General features: G+C 37.4%; 2 protein-coding genes and 1 pseudogene across 2 annotated transcripts in view; all 3 read left to right on the forward strand.

Moving 5' to 3' along the window:
* Positions 1-10,407, forward strand: part of LOC126614615 (UDP-glycosyltransferase 76B1-like) — an 80,339-nt gene extending 69,932 nt beyond the window's left edge. Inside the window, exon 6 of the mRNA XM_050282263.1 lies at positions 10,224-10,407. Coding sequence (XP_050138220.1) covers positions 10,224-10,243 — 20 coding nt within the window. The 3' untranslated portion in view covers positions 10,244-10,407. The remainder of the gene's footprint in view (positions 1-10,223) is intronic.
* Positions 1,681-10,050, forward strand: LOC126614627 (UDP-glycosyltransferase 76B1-like; annotated as a pseudogene).
* Positions 9,484-13,013, forward strand: LOC126614616 (F-box/LRR-repeat protein At4g14103-like). The gene is made up of 4 exons (XM_050282264.1): positions 9,484-10,403; positions 10,880-11,837; positions 12,212-12,346; positions 12,427-13,013. Exons 2-4 carry the CDS (start codon positions 10,890-10,892, stop codon positions 12,712-12,714), a joined length of 1,371 nt encoding a protein of 456 aa, XP_050138221.1. The 5' UTR covers positions 9,484-10,403; positions 10,880-10,889; the 3' UTR covers positions 12,715-13,013.
* Positions 13,014-14,336: the final 1,323 nt, after the last annotated feature.

Raw genomic sequence — 14,336 nt, forward strand, 5'->3', positions numbered from 1 at the left:
TGTGACAAATTTTTGGGTGCCACATAAAATTTGGTCACATATTCCACGTTTTCTTGTAGTGAATTAGCAAATTTTAATGAATTTAGGAACTTATTTTATCGAAAAAAATAATTCAATGAACTAATTTTCATTGAGGTGATAGTTCAAGGACTAAATTAACACTTTATCCAATATGAGACATGTCAAATTTCTATTGCTTGGATACACGACCGATGTGGCGTATTGAATACATCCTAGAATTTCACGTCAATGACAAACAAAAAGAAGGCCGTGGGTCTGCTATCACCTGTTTCATGTCTCATTTGTGTCTTGTGTAATTTTGTAACACGTGTCACTCAATTTAACCCTATAGAAACACTGTTAACGTTTTCCTATAAAATCAATAAAAATTAAAAAAATTGAAGAAAACAAATAAACCAATAAGAACTCATCACCCCGACAGCCACCCCTCGCCCCATTCGTCGACCCAGGGCCGGCCTTGAGAATTTGGGGGCCCTAGGCGAGCCTTTGAAATGGGGCCTAGAGTTCTCTGACTCTCGACCCCTTGTACATGGACATGTGTAAAAACAATTCACTAAATACATGAAAAGTCTATTTCTACATCAAATATCATTAAAATTTAACATAAAGGTGATATTTAAGAGAGAAGCAAAAAAGTAAAAATAAGATGGTGTGGACTATTTAAAGGGAAGAAGACGTGCATATATAAAAAAAGATCGTGGGACCATCTTAAGTAAAATCGTGCAATTAAAATGATGTTGGGTATAGGGTTGTCTTCTTCCTCATGCGAGGCCGACCTTGCAACAAAAGATTTCCAAATTCTGGCTTTTACATATAAGCCTGCATAGCTCCCACCCCATCCTCGTCCAAACCCGTCTAACTCCGCCTAAAAATTGGGGGCCATTCCGAAGTGGGGGCGCTAGGCGAGCGCCTACTCCAGCTACCCTTAGGGCCGGCTCTACGCCGATCGTTTCGGCCCCCATCGCCGACTCTATTCACTCCCAATCGCCGGTCTTTTTATTCACCAACCCATCATCATCATCTTCTTTTTCTAGGTCAAATCAAAAACCCAGTTTAGGCTCCCACTGCCCATTGGTTCTGGATCGTCTTCTTCGTCGTCAACCTCATCCTCCTTACCATACCGGTTCTGGGTTTGTTTGTTTTGAATTGGTGGAAGAAAGGATAGTGGGTTTTGAGTTTTTTTTGGGTTGAACTAGCGGCAGAGAAAGAGAGGATTTGGGGGGATGTCTTGGGATTATGGGTTCTTCTACGGGTTGGGAGATTGAGGACTGTGATAAGTGATTGGATTGATGGGGTTGATTAGGATGATGAGTTTCCACGGGGTTTAAGAGCTTCTTTTGATGGATTGCAGGAGATTGGGGGAAGGATTGCAGGGATATTGGGGATGATGAGTTTCAACAGTGGGTTTTTTTTTTTTTTTTTTTTTTGAGTTTTTTTAATTTTTAATTAAATTTTATGCAAAGTAACAAGTATTAAGTTTTAAAGTTAAGTGAAGGACACGTGTCACAAAACGAAAAAGAGACACAGAGGAGACACATAATTTGGGATAGCAAACCTGCGGCCCAAAAAAACAGTTTTTTATATTTTATTTTATTTTATTTATATCTATAAAACCATCAATTATTAGCATTAGGCAGAAAGAGTATTTATTCTCTTGTATAATTCTGCATCTGCCGCCTACAAGGAATATGGATCCTCAATGAGATCAACCAATCCATTTGTTCCCTACAATTATTTATCTAAAATATACTTCCACTAAGTTCTACTACGGAGGAATTTATTAGTCGATGAGAAAATTACAGAGAGTACTCCCACTGAGTTCTAATATGGAGGCAATGAAGGGTTTGAGATTGATTTTGTTCCCAATGCCTCTTCAAGGACATATAAACCCTATGCTAGAACTGGCCAACGTTCTACACCACAAAGGCTTCTCCATAACCATAATCCACACCCAATTCAAGTCTCTCAACCCTACAACCCATCCACACTTCAACTTCCACTCTATCCCCGTTGAATTGTCTAGAACCGAGGCCTCCATGAGCGATTTTATGGCGTTCATTTCACTTCTGAACTTCAATTGCTTTGAAGTTTGAACCCTTCAGTCAATATTTGGCTAGGTTGCTATCAGATGATGATCAGGAGCCTGTTGCTTGTTTGATCTCTGATCTTCTATTTAGTTTCACTCAACATGTTGCTGAGAACCTTAAGCTCCCAAGGGTTTTGTTGAGGACTTCGGCTGCGTCTTCCTTTCTTGCTTATGCTGCTTTTTTCCACTTCTGCTGAAAAGGGTTACCTCCCATACAAGGTAACTGTGTCGTATCTTATGAGTTTCTTATGAAAATTTCCTTTCCAATCTAGGTACGTATACATCCCCTTCTTATTTTTGTCGAGGGTGTAAATTCCACATCCATTTTTTACCTATGCACAATCTTATTATTTCTGATTTTTAGAAAGTTTATCACATCCAAAAACAATTAAAGAAAAAAATAATAAGTAGAGGCGTGTAAAATAAGAAAAGATGTGTGAAAAAATTATTTATTTATCGTCAAGTGTTACGTCACGGTATATAAAATAATTAAGATCTTGAATCCATCTTCTGTTATTGTTTAATTAATTGGGGTTGGTTCTATCGAACTTGACGTCAATCTATTAGTAATTCTTCGATCTATATATGCCGTTTATTAGAAATCGAAGAATTGTAATGTGTATGTTATTTACGTAATAAACCAATTTAAATAAGTTGGGAAAATCCTTTGGTTTCTAGCTAATTAATAAATGAAGGGTCGCCAGTCAACAGTTCTAGATCAGTTGATCTAGCTGAAAGGTCAAGAAATGTATCCATATCAAGTTCAATTCACATAGTAAATAATTTATAATTTGTTTTGAGTTCGATATTTAGATATGACTTATTCATTAGTGTGACCAAGAAACACTCTTCCCCCATAAGTAACTATCATTGTATTAAAAAGAGAAGAAAACAAGATACCGAGTCAAAATTATGGTATTGTTAGGTACAATCCAGCTGATTATATGTTAATATATACTTGTATTTTTAGGGTTACCACAATTACATACTTATATTTGCATGCATATCTTTCTATGTTGAGATCAACAGATTCTCGGCTAGAAGAGCCAATACTAGAGCTTCCACTTTTCAAAGTCAAAGACCTTCATGTGCTCAAAACAAAGGAGCCACAAAAATTCTATGAATTGTTGTAAAATCGACGATGTGTGCACTGGAATAAATGAAACAAGACACAAAATTTACAAGGTTCCTCTACAGTCAGTGTGACTGGAGTACGTCCTCGAGGCAGTAGTAGTGCTTTCATTATAATTTGGAATAATAGGAGTACAAAGATAACTCTATCTCTATTCTCTCCTCTCCTCTTCCTCTCTTTTTCCTTCCTCTTTCTCTCTTTCACAATCTCTTCCGTGAACTTCACACTTTGATGTTGTATGGGGTTTGTATTTATATAGAAAATGGGAGTAGTGTGCAGCAAGCTTCAGCAAACAAAGGAAAGGTCCATTATTTAATTATTTGAGTGGACATCCACTGTTCTACAACATGAATCAGTTTTTGGCCTGACGAAGGGAGTCGAAGCCTCCTGTGGTATCATTTTCAATACTTTTGAAGACCTTGAAGGAAATTCACTTGCCACAATCCGCCAAGAATTCAACACTCCGATTTTTCCGTAGGCCCGTTTCACAAGTGCTTTGCTGCAAGCACTTCTTCAAGCAGCAACTTATTATCACAAGACCAATGTTGCATTCCATGGCTGAACACTCAAGCACCACAATCTGTCATCTATGTGAGCTTTGGGAGCCTTGATGCAATTAATGAAACCCTATTTTTGGAGATAGCTTGGGGTCTAGCCAATAGCAACCGACCATTTTTGTGGGTGGTTCGACCTGGGTTAGTTCATGGTGTTAAATTAATGAGCAAGTGGCCAAGTGTCCAAAGAAAAACTTTCGGTGAATATAATAGTGAAAGACAAAATGATGAGAAAACATCATGATGAGGAGGCATCATGATGATGTTTTTTTTTCTTTTGTGGTTTTTTTATTACCATAATTATTGTTGTTTTTTCGGGTAGAAGAGAAGAGAGTGAGGGCTCATTTTGAGAAGAGAGCAGAAGAGAGAAGAGAGCTGCAGAGAGCAGAAAAGAAGAAGAATGTGCTCTTCTCTTTGGTTAGTAATCACTCACCAAGACAGTTGTTGTTGTAATAGCTTTGAGCTTTGTATAGAGAAGAAATTAAACATTATATTTCTTTCTCTATTTGTTTCTGTGGTGTGTGAGAGCTATTGGGTGTATTGGGTTATTTGGGTTGTGAGATTGCCAACACTTTGTAAACTCCCATTTGGTTGATAGTGGATTATTGGGTGAGCTCCTACTGCTCCGAGGACGTACTCCAGTTACACTGACTGTTGAGGAACCTCGTTAAAATCTTGCTGTCTTTAATATTTTGTTCTTGCATTCCATTTGATATATTTCATGTGGGTTAGCTTGAGTTGGTTCCATAAGGTTTGGTGCTATCCTAGCACAACAATTGGTATCAGAGCACTGGTTGCTCTTGGGTACTGTCTAGTTGCCAAAGATGTCAGACGGGCAAGATGAAAATCCTTTTGGAAGCAGCTCCGGGTTTGCAAGAACTACGGTGCAAAATGCAAAGTTCGAAGTGGAAAAGTTTGATGGCACAAACAACTTCGGGATGTGGCAATGTGAGGTCAAAGATGTGTTGGCTCAACAAGATCTACTTGCCGCTTTGGGAGAGAAGCCGGAAGCTATGTCGAAGCCGGAATGAGAGAAATTAAATTTGTGGGCTTGCTCTTCAATTCGGTTGTGCCTTGCAAAAACTCAGAAGTATTTTGTGATGCGGGAGACATTAGCAAGTGTGTTGTGGCAAAAATTGGAAGACAAGTATATGACAAAGAGTGCAGAGAACCGGCTACACTTGAAGAAAAAGTTCTACCGCTTCCAATACAAAGAAGGTACAAAAATGATTAGACACCTTGATGCTTTTAATAAGTTGATTGCCGACTTGTTAAATTTAGATGAGGATATTAAGGATGAAGATAAGGCCTTAATATTGTTGAATTTCTTGCCGGACTCTTATGAGCATTTTGTTACCACTATTATGCATGGTAAAGAAACTGTGAAATTTGAAGATGTGTCAAATGCCTTGATGAATTATGAAATGAGGCGTAGAGATAAAAACCATGATAGTACCTCTGAAGCTTTATTTGTTAGAGGTAGATCATCGGAGAGGATGTCATCTTCTAGCAGGAAAAAATCACAGTCTCGACCTAGAGGAAACTCTAAAGGTAGAAAACCTTTGGAAATGGATGAATGTGCCTTTTGTCATAATAAGGGCCATTGGAAGAAAGATTGTCCTAGGTTGAAGACCAAAGGCAAAGAAAGTTCTGAAGCTAATGTTGCTAAGGTTGAAATAGATTTTTCTGATTTTGCTTTAACCACTTCCTCATCATTTGATTGTGCTACTAAGTGGGTGTTGGATACGGGTTGTACTCATCATATGACTCCTCACAAGGATTGGTTTTCAAGCTTGAAAGAGTTTGATGGTGGCGTTATGTTCATGGGAGATGACAATCCTTGCACAACAAAAGGGATTGGTACAGTTCGTTTGAAGTTGCATGATGGCATGGTTAAAGAGTTGACAGGTGTTCGGTATGTACCGAATTTGAAGAAAAATCTTATTTCTTTGGGTACTTTAGAATCCAAGGGCTTCAGGTTTCATTCAGATGGACAGACATTGAAAGTTACTTATGGTGCATTTGTTGTGATGAAAGTTCCTCGATGTGGTCATTTGTATCTATTGCAAGGAAGCACTATGACAGGTGAAGCATCTGTAGTCTCAGAAAATATGGGCACATCCGATTCTGATACTACTAGACTGTGGCATATGAGATTAGGCCATGCCGGTGAGAAAGCTCTACAAGGGCTTGTGAAACAAGGTCTTCTAAAAGGTGCCACGACTTGTAAACTTGATTTCTGCGAGCATTGTGTCTTGGGGAAGCAAACTAGAGTGAAGCTTGGTACTGCTATACATCAGACGAAGGGCATTCTTGATTATGTGCATTCGGATGTTTGGGGTCCTACAAAGACTCCCTCTTTGAGTGGTAAACATTGGTTCGTGACCTTTGTTGATGATTATTCAAGAAGGTCTTGGGTCTACACTATGAAGCACAAGAGTGAGGTGTTGAGCATTTTCTTGGGTTGGAAGAAAATGGTTGAGAACCAGACTGGAAGAAAGATTAAGATTTTGAGATCGGATAATGGTGGTGAATACACATCCGATCATTTCTTTAAAGTTTGCAAAGAGGAAGGAATTGTGAGACATTTCAGTGTTCGGGGAACTCCACAACAAAATGGAGTTGCAGAAAGATTGAATCGAACCTTGCTTGAGAAGGTTAGATATATGTTGTCTCAGTCGGGTTTAAGCAAGTCATTTTGGACAGAGGCAGTTAATTATGCATGTCACATCATCAACCGATTACCCTCAGCTGCTATTCAGGGTAAGACACCAATGGAGGTATGGACTGGAAAACCTTCTTCTGATTATGACTATATCCGTATTTTTGGTTCACCTGCTTATTTTCATGTGACTGAAAATAAACTTGATCCTAGAGCCAAAAAGGCTATCTTTCTTGGTTTTAGTAGTGGTGTCAAAGGTTACAGGTTGTGGTGCCCAGAGATGAAGAAACTTGTAATCAGTAGAGATGTGACATTTGATGAAGAAAGTATGTACAAAGTCTCTAAGAAGAATGTGAAAGATGTCCAACAGGTGGAGCTTGAGAAAGTTGCCTCTGGTACTTCAAATCCTATTTCCGCTGATGTTGAAGTCACTACAAGTGAAGAAGTTGGAGACCATGAGGATGTTGAAGAAGTTGAACTTGAAGATTCTATTCAAGTTGAAGAGCAAGTTTCACCTCAAGAGTCTATTGCAAAGAACAGAGGAAAGAGACAAATTACCAAGCCAGCTCGGTATAGTGACTATGTTGCTTTTGCTCTTCCTATTATCACTGATGAGATTCCATCCAATTTTGAGGAAGCTATTGAGAGTGAAGAAAATGAGAGGTGGTGCAATGCCATGGGTGATGAGATGAATTCTCTCTTGAAGAACAAGACTTGGGAGTTAGCTAAATTGCCTAAGGGCAAGAAAGCTATCGGTTGCAAATGGGTGTATGCCAAGAAGGAAGATGCTGATGAGAAAAACAATGTGAGATTCAAAGCAAGATTAGTTGCAAAAGGGTATGCACAAAAGGAGGGCATTGACTACAATGAAATATTTTCTCCGGTTGTGAAACACTCCTCAATTCATATTATGTTAGCTCTTGTTGCACAATATGATCTTGAGCTTGTGCAACTCGATGTGAAGACGGCTTTCCTACATGGTGATTTGAATGAAGAGATCTATATGTGTCAACTGGATGGGTATATAGTGAAAGGGAAGGGAAATTTGTTTTGCAAATTGAAGAAATCACTTTATGGCTTGAAGCAATCTCCAAGGCAATGGTATTTGAGGTTTGATAAATTTATGAGAGGCCAAAATTATTCTATAAGTCAATATGATCATTGTGTGTACTTCAAGAAGTTGCAAGATGGGTCTTTCATTTATTTGTTGATATATGTTGATGATATGTTGATTGCCTCAAAGAATGTTGAAGAGATTGAAAAATTGAAGAAGCAAATGAAGAATGAGTTTGAGATGAAGGATCTTAGTGAAGCGAAGAAGATCCTTGGCATGGAGATCACTAGAGATAGAGAGAAGGGTTTGGTCAGTTTGAATCAAAGACAATACCTTGAGAAGTTGATTCGGAAGTTTGGAGTTCATGATTTAACCAAACCGGTTAGTACCCCTTTGGCTCCTCATTTTAAATTGAGTTCTCTACAATGTCCTAAAAATGATAAAGAGAAGCTGCAAATGAAAAATATACCATATGCAAATTTGGTTGGTAGTTTGATGTATGCAATGGTATGCTCTAGACCGGATATTGCTCATGCAGTTGGCATGGTGAGTCGATATATGCATAATCCAGGTAAAGAGTATTGGCAAGCAGCTAAGTGGATATTGAGATATCTCCATGGTACTCGAGATGTTGGTTTATGCTTTGAGAATGATGACTCTGGTATTGGTCATTTTGCAGTTGGTTATGTTGATTCAGATTATGCAGGTGATCTGGATGGAAGGAAATCTACTACAGGCTATGTGTTTACTATGGCTAAAGGGCCAGTTTGTTGGAGGTCCATTTTGCAGTCGTCTGTTGCCTTGTCTACTACAGAGGCTGAATATATGGCAGTTGCTGAAGCTATAAAGGAGGCCATTTGGATACATGGGCTGATTAGAGATTTGGGGGTTGATCAGAAGCAGGTGGAGGTACATTGTGATAGTCAGAGTGCCATTTATTTGGCTAAGTATCAGGTTCATCATGCGAGGACCAAGCACATAGATGTGCGTTATCACTTTGTTCGTGAAATTGTTGGTGAAGGGGAAATCATTCTCCAGAAGATTCCAACTAAAGACAACACCGCTGATATGTTGACTAAGGTTGTTGGTGTTGCCAAGTTTGTTCATTGCTTGAACTTGGCTCACATTATGCCTATATAAAGAAGGCATTGAGCAGTAGGAGTTTTAGAGCATTTGGCTCGGCATGAGTTGTTCTCTTGCTAGTGTTTGGGAGTGATTTTTTGGGTCAATTGTGTTGGTTGGCTTATCATGGCGTTTTCGGAACTTGGCAAAGGTGGAGATTGTTAAATTAATGAGCAAGTGGCCAAGTGTCCAAAGAAAAACTTTCGGTGAATATAATAGTGAAAGACAAAATGATGAGAAAACATCATGATGAGGAGGCATCATGATGATGTTTTTTTTCTTTTGTGGTTTTTTTATTACCATAATTATTGTTGTTGTTTCGGGTAGAAGAGAAGAGAGTGAGGGCTCATTTTGAGAAGAGAGCAGAAGAGAGAAGAGAGCTGCAGAGAGCTGAAAAGAAGAAGAAGGTGCTCTTCTCTTTGGTTAGTAATCACTCACCAAGGCAGTTGTTGTTGTAATAGCTTTGAGCTTTGTATAGAGAAGAAATTAAACATTATATTTCTTTCTCTATTTGTTTCTGTGGTGTGTGAGAGCTATTGGGTGTATTGGGTTATTTGGGTTGTGAGATTGCCAACACTTTGTAAACTCCCATTTGGTTGATAATGGATTATTGGGTGAGCTCCTACTGCTCCGAGGACGTACTCCAGTTACACTGACTGTTGAGGAACCTCGTTAAAATCTTGATGTCTTTAATATTTTGTTCTTGCATTCCATTTGATATATTTCCTGTGGGTTAGCTTGAGTTGGTTCCATAAGGTTTGGTGCTATCCTAGCACAACACACGGGTCAAAATAGGTCAAACAGTTGCCTAATGCATTTTTCGAGACCTTGAATGGAAAAGACCACATCGTGAAATGGGCTCCACAAAAAGAAGTGCTGGCACATCAAGCCGTGGAGTGTTTTGGACTCATAATGGTTGGAACTCTACATTGGAGAGTATTTGTGAGAGGGTTCCTATGATTTGCAAGCCATGTCTAAGTGATTAAATGGCAAATGCAGGATATGTGAGTCATGTGTGGAAAGTTGGGTTGCAGTTGGAGCATGGGATGGATAGAGGGGAGATTGAAGGAACAATTAGAAAAATAATGAAGGAGAAAGAAGGGGAGGGGATTAGAGATAGAATCCTAAAGCCAATGGAAAAGGCAAATATTTGCACCAAACATGGTGGTTCTTCATAGTTCATACCAATCCTTGGATGGCTTGGTTAATTACATTTTATCACAATTTGCTATGTGATATAAAAGGCAATGAATCTTCAATTTGGTCTTTGGGTTTAATTGATGTAATGTTACACATGTTTTTTTATATGAGAAGATAATTTATGTAATATTTTGGATCAAACTCGTCATTACTTAGAGTTGAATCTTAAAAAAAAAATACAACTACGCAATAATACTACTACACTATAATTTTACATAAGAGATACTGCTATATACTATAATGATAGTGATATTTGGACTTAGCTTACTAAATTTCAGTTGGTCTCGAAAGCACGATATTAAATAGGGGCCCAAATAGAGAGTATCATTTCTTTATTTATTTTTCATTTTCTTAGTGAGTTTTATCAAAGCGTGGGCGGGAAGGCTGGAAAGGTTCAAAGTCAAGCAGCTGACATGGTCCAAACCCAATCGTTCTCGATAAGCTTCTCATTTTCTTATATATATATATATATATACACTTCTCCCGTCGTTTCTCAGCAACCAATCACAGTTTTATTCCTCTTTGCTGCTCCTACTATCTTTTACTGGGACATTAAGCTCAGAACGTTTCAGGTACCTTCCTTCATCCTTATGACTTCCTTACCATCTGTTTGGTTACCAAGAAAACTGATTAATGATTAATAGAAAGTTCAAAATTCTTGCCTTGTGAACAAAATCTAATATTTGTTTTCTGTTGATAATTCTAGAATAAATCGAATTTTAATGAAAATGTTGCCTTCGATTATTTTTCTTCTCGAGTCTGTTTGTTAACATTATTATTATATTATTAACGGTTAATATAAAGTTCAATTCTTGCCCTGTGAACAAAATCTAGCCTTTGTTTTCTGTTGATAATTCTAGAATAAATAGAGTTTTAATGAAAATGTTGCCTTCGATTATTTTTCTTCTCGAGTCTGTTTGTCAACATTATTATTATCACTATTATTATTATTTTCTTTCTACATAGTAGAATTTCATGGGAAGATAGCTGCCAAGGTAAATTAATTGATTGTACTTGTTTTTTTTTTTCTTTTTACTTAAATATTCAGGTACATAAAAATGTGTTCAAAGTCGAATTCTCAAGCAAAGGGTAAAGATAGGATTAGTGAATTGCCGGATGCAGTTCTTTGTCACATACTCTCCTTCATTCCAACAAAATATTCCGTGAGGACCAGCATTCTGTCCACAAGATGGAAGAGTATATATGGTTCTGTCCCCAATCTAGACTTCGAATTTGAACAAATGTCTACTACTTGGAAGGAAGAATATATGTCGAACTATGTTGGTTTTTTGATGTTTGTCGATAGGGTACTTTCACTTCGTGACTCGTTGGATATCCAAAAGTTTCGACTTCATTGTTACTGTCGTGTTGAAGATTTCTCTCGTATTGTAGGTTGGATTTGCACTGCCATCAGGCATAATGTTGTTGAACTTGATCTTTGTGTTTATAGTGATAATATAGTTTGTCCGACTTTCGAGTTGCCTCAATGCGTTTTCATGTGCAAAACACTGGTGGTTCTCAAGGTGAAGTCAAATTGTATTACCTATGCTCCTCCTACGTCAAGCAGTTTCCCAAGCCTCAAGTTCCTTGATGTCAAAGTTGATTATCCTGAAGACGACTCAGTGGAGAAGCTTTTCACATGCTGCCCTGTTCTTGAAGATTTGTCTATAGATGCAACTATTAGAGATGCATTAATTTTGAGTTTTAAGGTCTCTGCGCCTGAACTGAAGAGATTAAGAATGACCTTCTTCAGTGATATGATTGTTGGTAAAGATTTTTTGTACGACATTTCTATTAACGCCCCAAAGCTTGAAAACCTTGACATCAAGCAGGATGATTTGTCTGTTTATTTGTTTGAGAATGTAAACTCCCTCGTCAAAGGCAGTGTTGATCTCTATTACCATTATGGTCAATACTGGGATGATGAGGTTTCAGAAAGAGCAACTGTGCTTCTGGAGGCATTTTCCAATGTTAAATGTCTGTCTATTTCCGCTCATTTTGTGGAGGTAAGTATATGCCGTAACTCATTTCCTTTTTTACATTAAGTTCTTCTGCACATATCCTTACACTATCAAAAACTAGATGAGGCAAAAGCACATCCCTGGCATGCCATATTTTTCCATTCTTTTTATCCTATTTATCATTCTTACTTCGTACCAAAGTAGTGTTTGTATTTCAAACCTGTATTATGTTTTGGCGATTGATGATGTTAAATAGTACGTTATGCATCGGTGAATGTTTAATTCATATGTTTGATCAATGTTTTACCTTTCACAAAGGGTAATTGGCTACCTGCATTTGATAATTTGTGGGAATTGAAAGAGCGTCTAGTTTATGCATGATGAGTTTATGTTTGATCAATTCTTTATATTTCGTGAAGGAGGGTTGTCTGCCTGCTTTCGATCATTTGACCGAATTGAAGTTGGTTCTTTATGATTGCTATCACTGGGAACTGCTAACAGAGTTGCTCAAGAAATCACCTAATTTGGAATCTCTTGTAATCGAACATAAAAAAGTAAGATGTATTTCCACTCATGCAGTCATATATACCAACCTGCAGCTATTTATTGTTCTCAATCATTTGTTCTTTCTCAGGACCAGGAATGTGTTAAGAATTATGACGAGACTGAAAGTTATTCGAAAGATGTCTTATACTCGGAGAATCGATGGAGTACACCGGAGTCTGTACCTATTTGTCTGATATCACACCTCAAAACCATCACTGTAAGGGGATTCGAGGGATACCCGCATGTGAAGAAAGTGGCCAAGTATTTGTTAAACAACGGTATAGTTTTGACTAAGATGACTGTCTATAACGATGAGTTATACAAAGAACTAATGCTTGAGAGGGGTTTTAGGAGTTGTTGGGTTGAACTTGTGTAAAATGCAATTTTAAGCTCTTTCAGCGGATTCTGTCATCAAAGTTGTAAATCACACAAGCACCTTTGTTAATCTTAAGATGGATTGATTTGCAGATGTTGGTTTTGGAATGTAACATTTCTTGTCCACTTTGTTTAGCTTCTTTTATCCACTTTGTAAAGGGTAACTTTGGTATAGTAATATCAATGTCATTTGGTGTAACTAATATAACATTAACATAATTATGTAACTTTAGAGTGTAAATTTGAACGATTATAGTCTCAAACAAGGTTATGTTGTAACACGAATCACGGTTACAATATTGTGTAAGTGTTGAATTATGGCCAAATGACAAAACAACTTTCGGCTAAATAAAATAAACAAAAGGAGATAGACAACATCATTATGTTTGTTGAAAAGATAAAAAGGGTCATGATGATGTTTGTAGAAAAAAAAGGTAAAGGGTAGCAAGTAGCCTTATTATTGGTTTTGTTTTTGGGTGCTTTCAAAATGGATGAAGGTGGCAGCCAAATGAGTGAGAGAGGAGTGAGCACCATTTGTTTTAGTAGCCCATCTTTGAGAGAGCAAGACAGCGATATAGTAGCAGAAAAATAGAGAGCACATACTGGTTTTTTTCAGTAGCTCCATTTTGGAGAAAAGAAGAAAGTGTGCCCTCTCATTGTTTAGTTCTCACTCCATCAAAGTTTTATTTGTTGTAATAGCTTTGATCTTTGTATAGAGAAGAAATTAATCACTATATTTCTTTCTCTATTTGTTTCTTTGATGTGTGAGAGCTATTGGTTTTATTGGGGTTTGGGTTGTGAGCTTGCCAACACTTTGTAAACTCCCATTTGGTTGATAGTGAATTATTGGGTGAGCTCCTACTGCTTCGATGACGTACTCCAGTTACACTGATTGTTGAGGAACCTCGTTAAAATCTTGGTGTCTTTTATATTTTGTTCTTGCATTCCGTTTGATATATTTCTTGTGGGTTAGCTTGAGTTGGTTCCAATTGATTTGGTGTTTTCCAGCACAACAGTAAGTTCGTAAAGTTTCCTAATGATAACATCCATGATACATCTATAGTGTCATAGTATATCACTGATATAATAATAAACGTTAATTTTGTAATTCAATCACGTTGAAGTACAAAAATCTATCTTGACCAAGGTATTAAATATCGGTAATATCGGAAATATCGGTAGTCCAGAAAAACGGAAATATCGATGGAAATATCGGGATATTATCGATATCGATAAAAATAATATGGAAACCACAGAAATTGTAAGAAAAACTTGGAAATTTTTATTGAAACTTTGCAAGATGTTTATTTAGTCAATTATCTATTAGTTTATCACAAAAAATTGGAAGGAAATGCATTGAATGATGGATATAATTGATTTAAGTTGATTATATAGCGAGCTGGCAAACATTGTGAGCGTAGAAAATATATAGTAATTAATGAAAGAAGTTTAAACACACAGTCACAGACTATCAAAAATTGTACATGTAAAAGCTGTAAAAGTTGAATTATTTAGATGCTTTTTTTTCTTACACGCCACCCACAGACAGACTCTCACACGCCAACACACACGCACACACAGATCACACACGCATACACACATCACACACGCAGACAGAGACTG

This window comes from Malus sylvestris, chromosome 3 (assembly GCF_916048215.2).
Source record: "Malus sylvestris chromosome 3, drMalSylv7.2, whole genome shotgun sequence".
NCBI lineage: Eukaryota > Viridiplantae > Streptophyta > Magnoliopsida > Rosales > Rosaceae > Malus > Malus sylvestris.

What these genes read in the sequence shown, in the direction of transcription:
- LOC126614616 (XM_050282264.1), top strand. Translation starts at nt 10,890, where the DNA reads ATGTGTTCAAAGTCGAATTCTCAAGCAAAGGGTAAAGATAGGATTAGT. An exon ending in TTTCCGCTCATTTTGTGGAG is followed by an intron (nt 11,838 to 12,211) that starts GTAAGTATATGC and finishes TATTTCGTGAAG; the next exon opens with GAGGGTTGTCTGCCTGCTTT. An exon ending in TTGTAATCGAACATAAAAAA is followed by an intron (nt 12,347 to 12,426) that starts GTAAGATGTATT and finishes GTTCTTTCTCAG; the next exon opens with GACCAGGAATGTGTTAAGAA.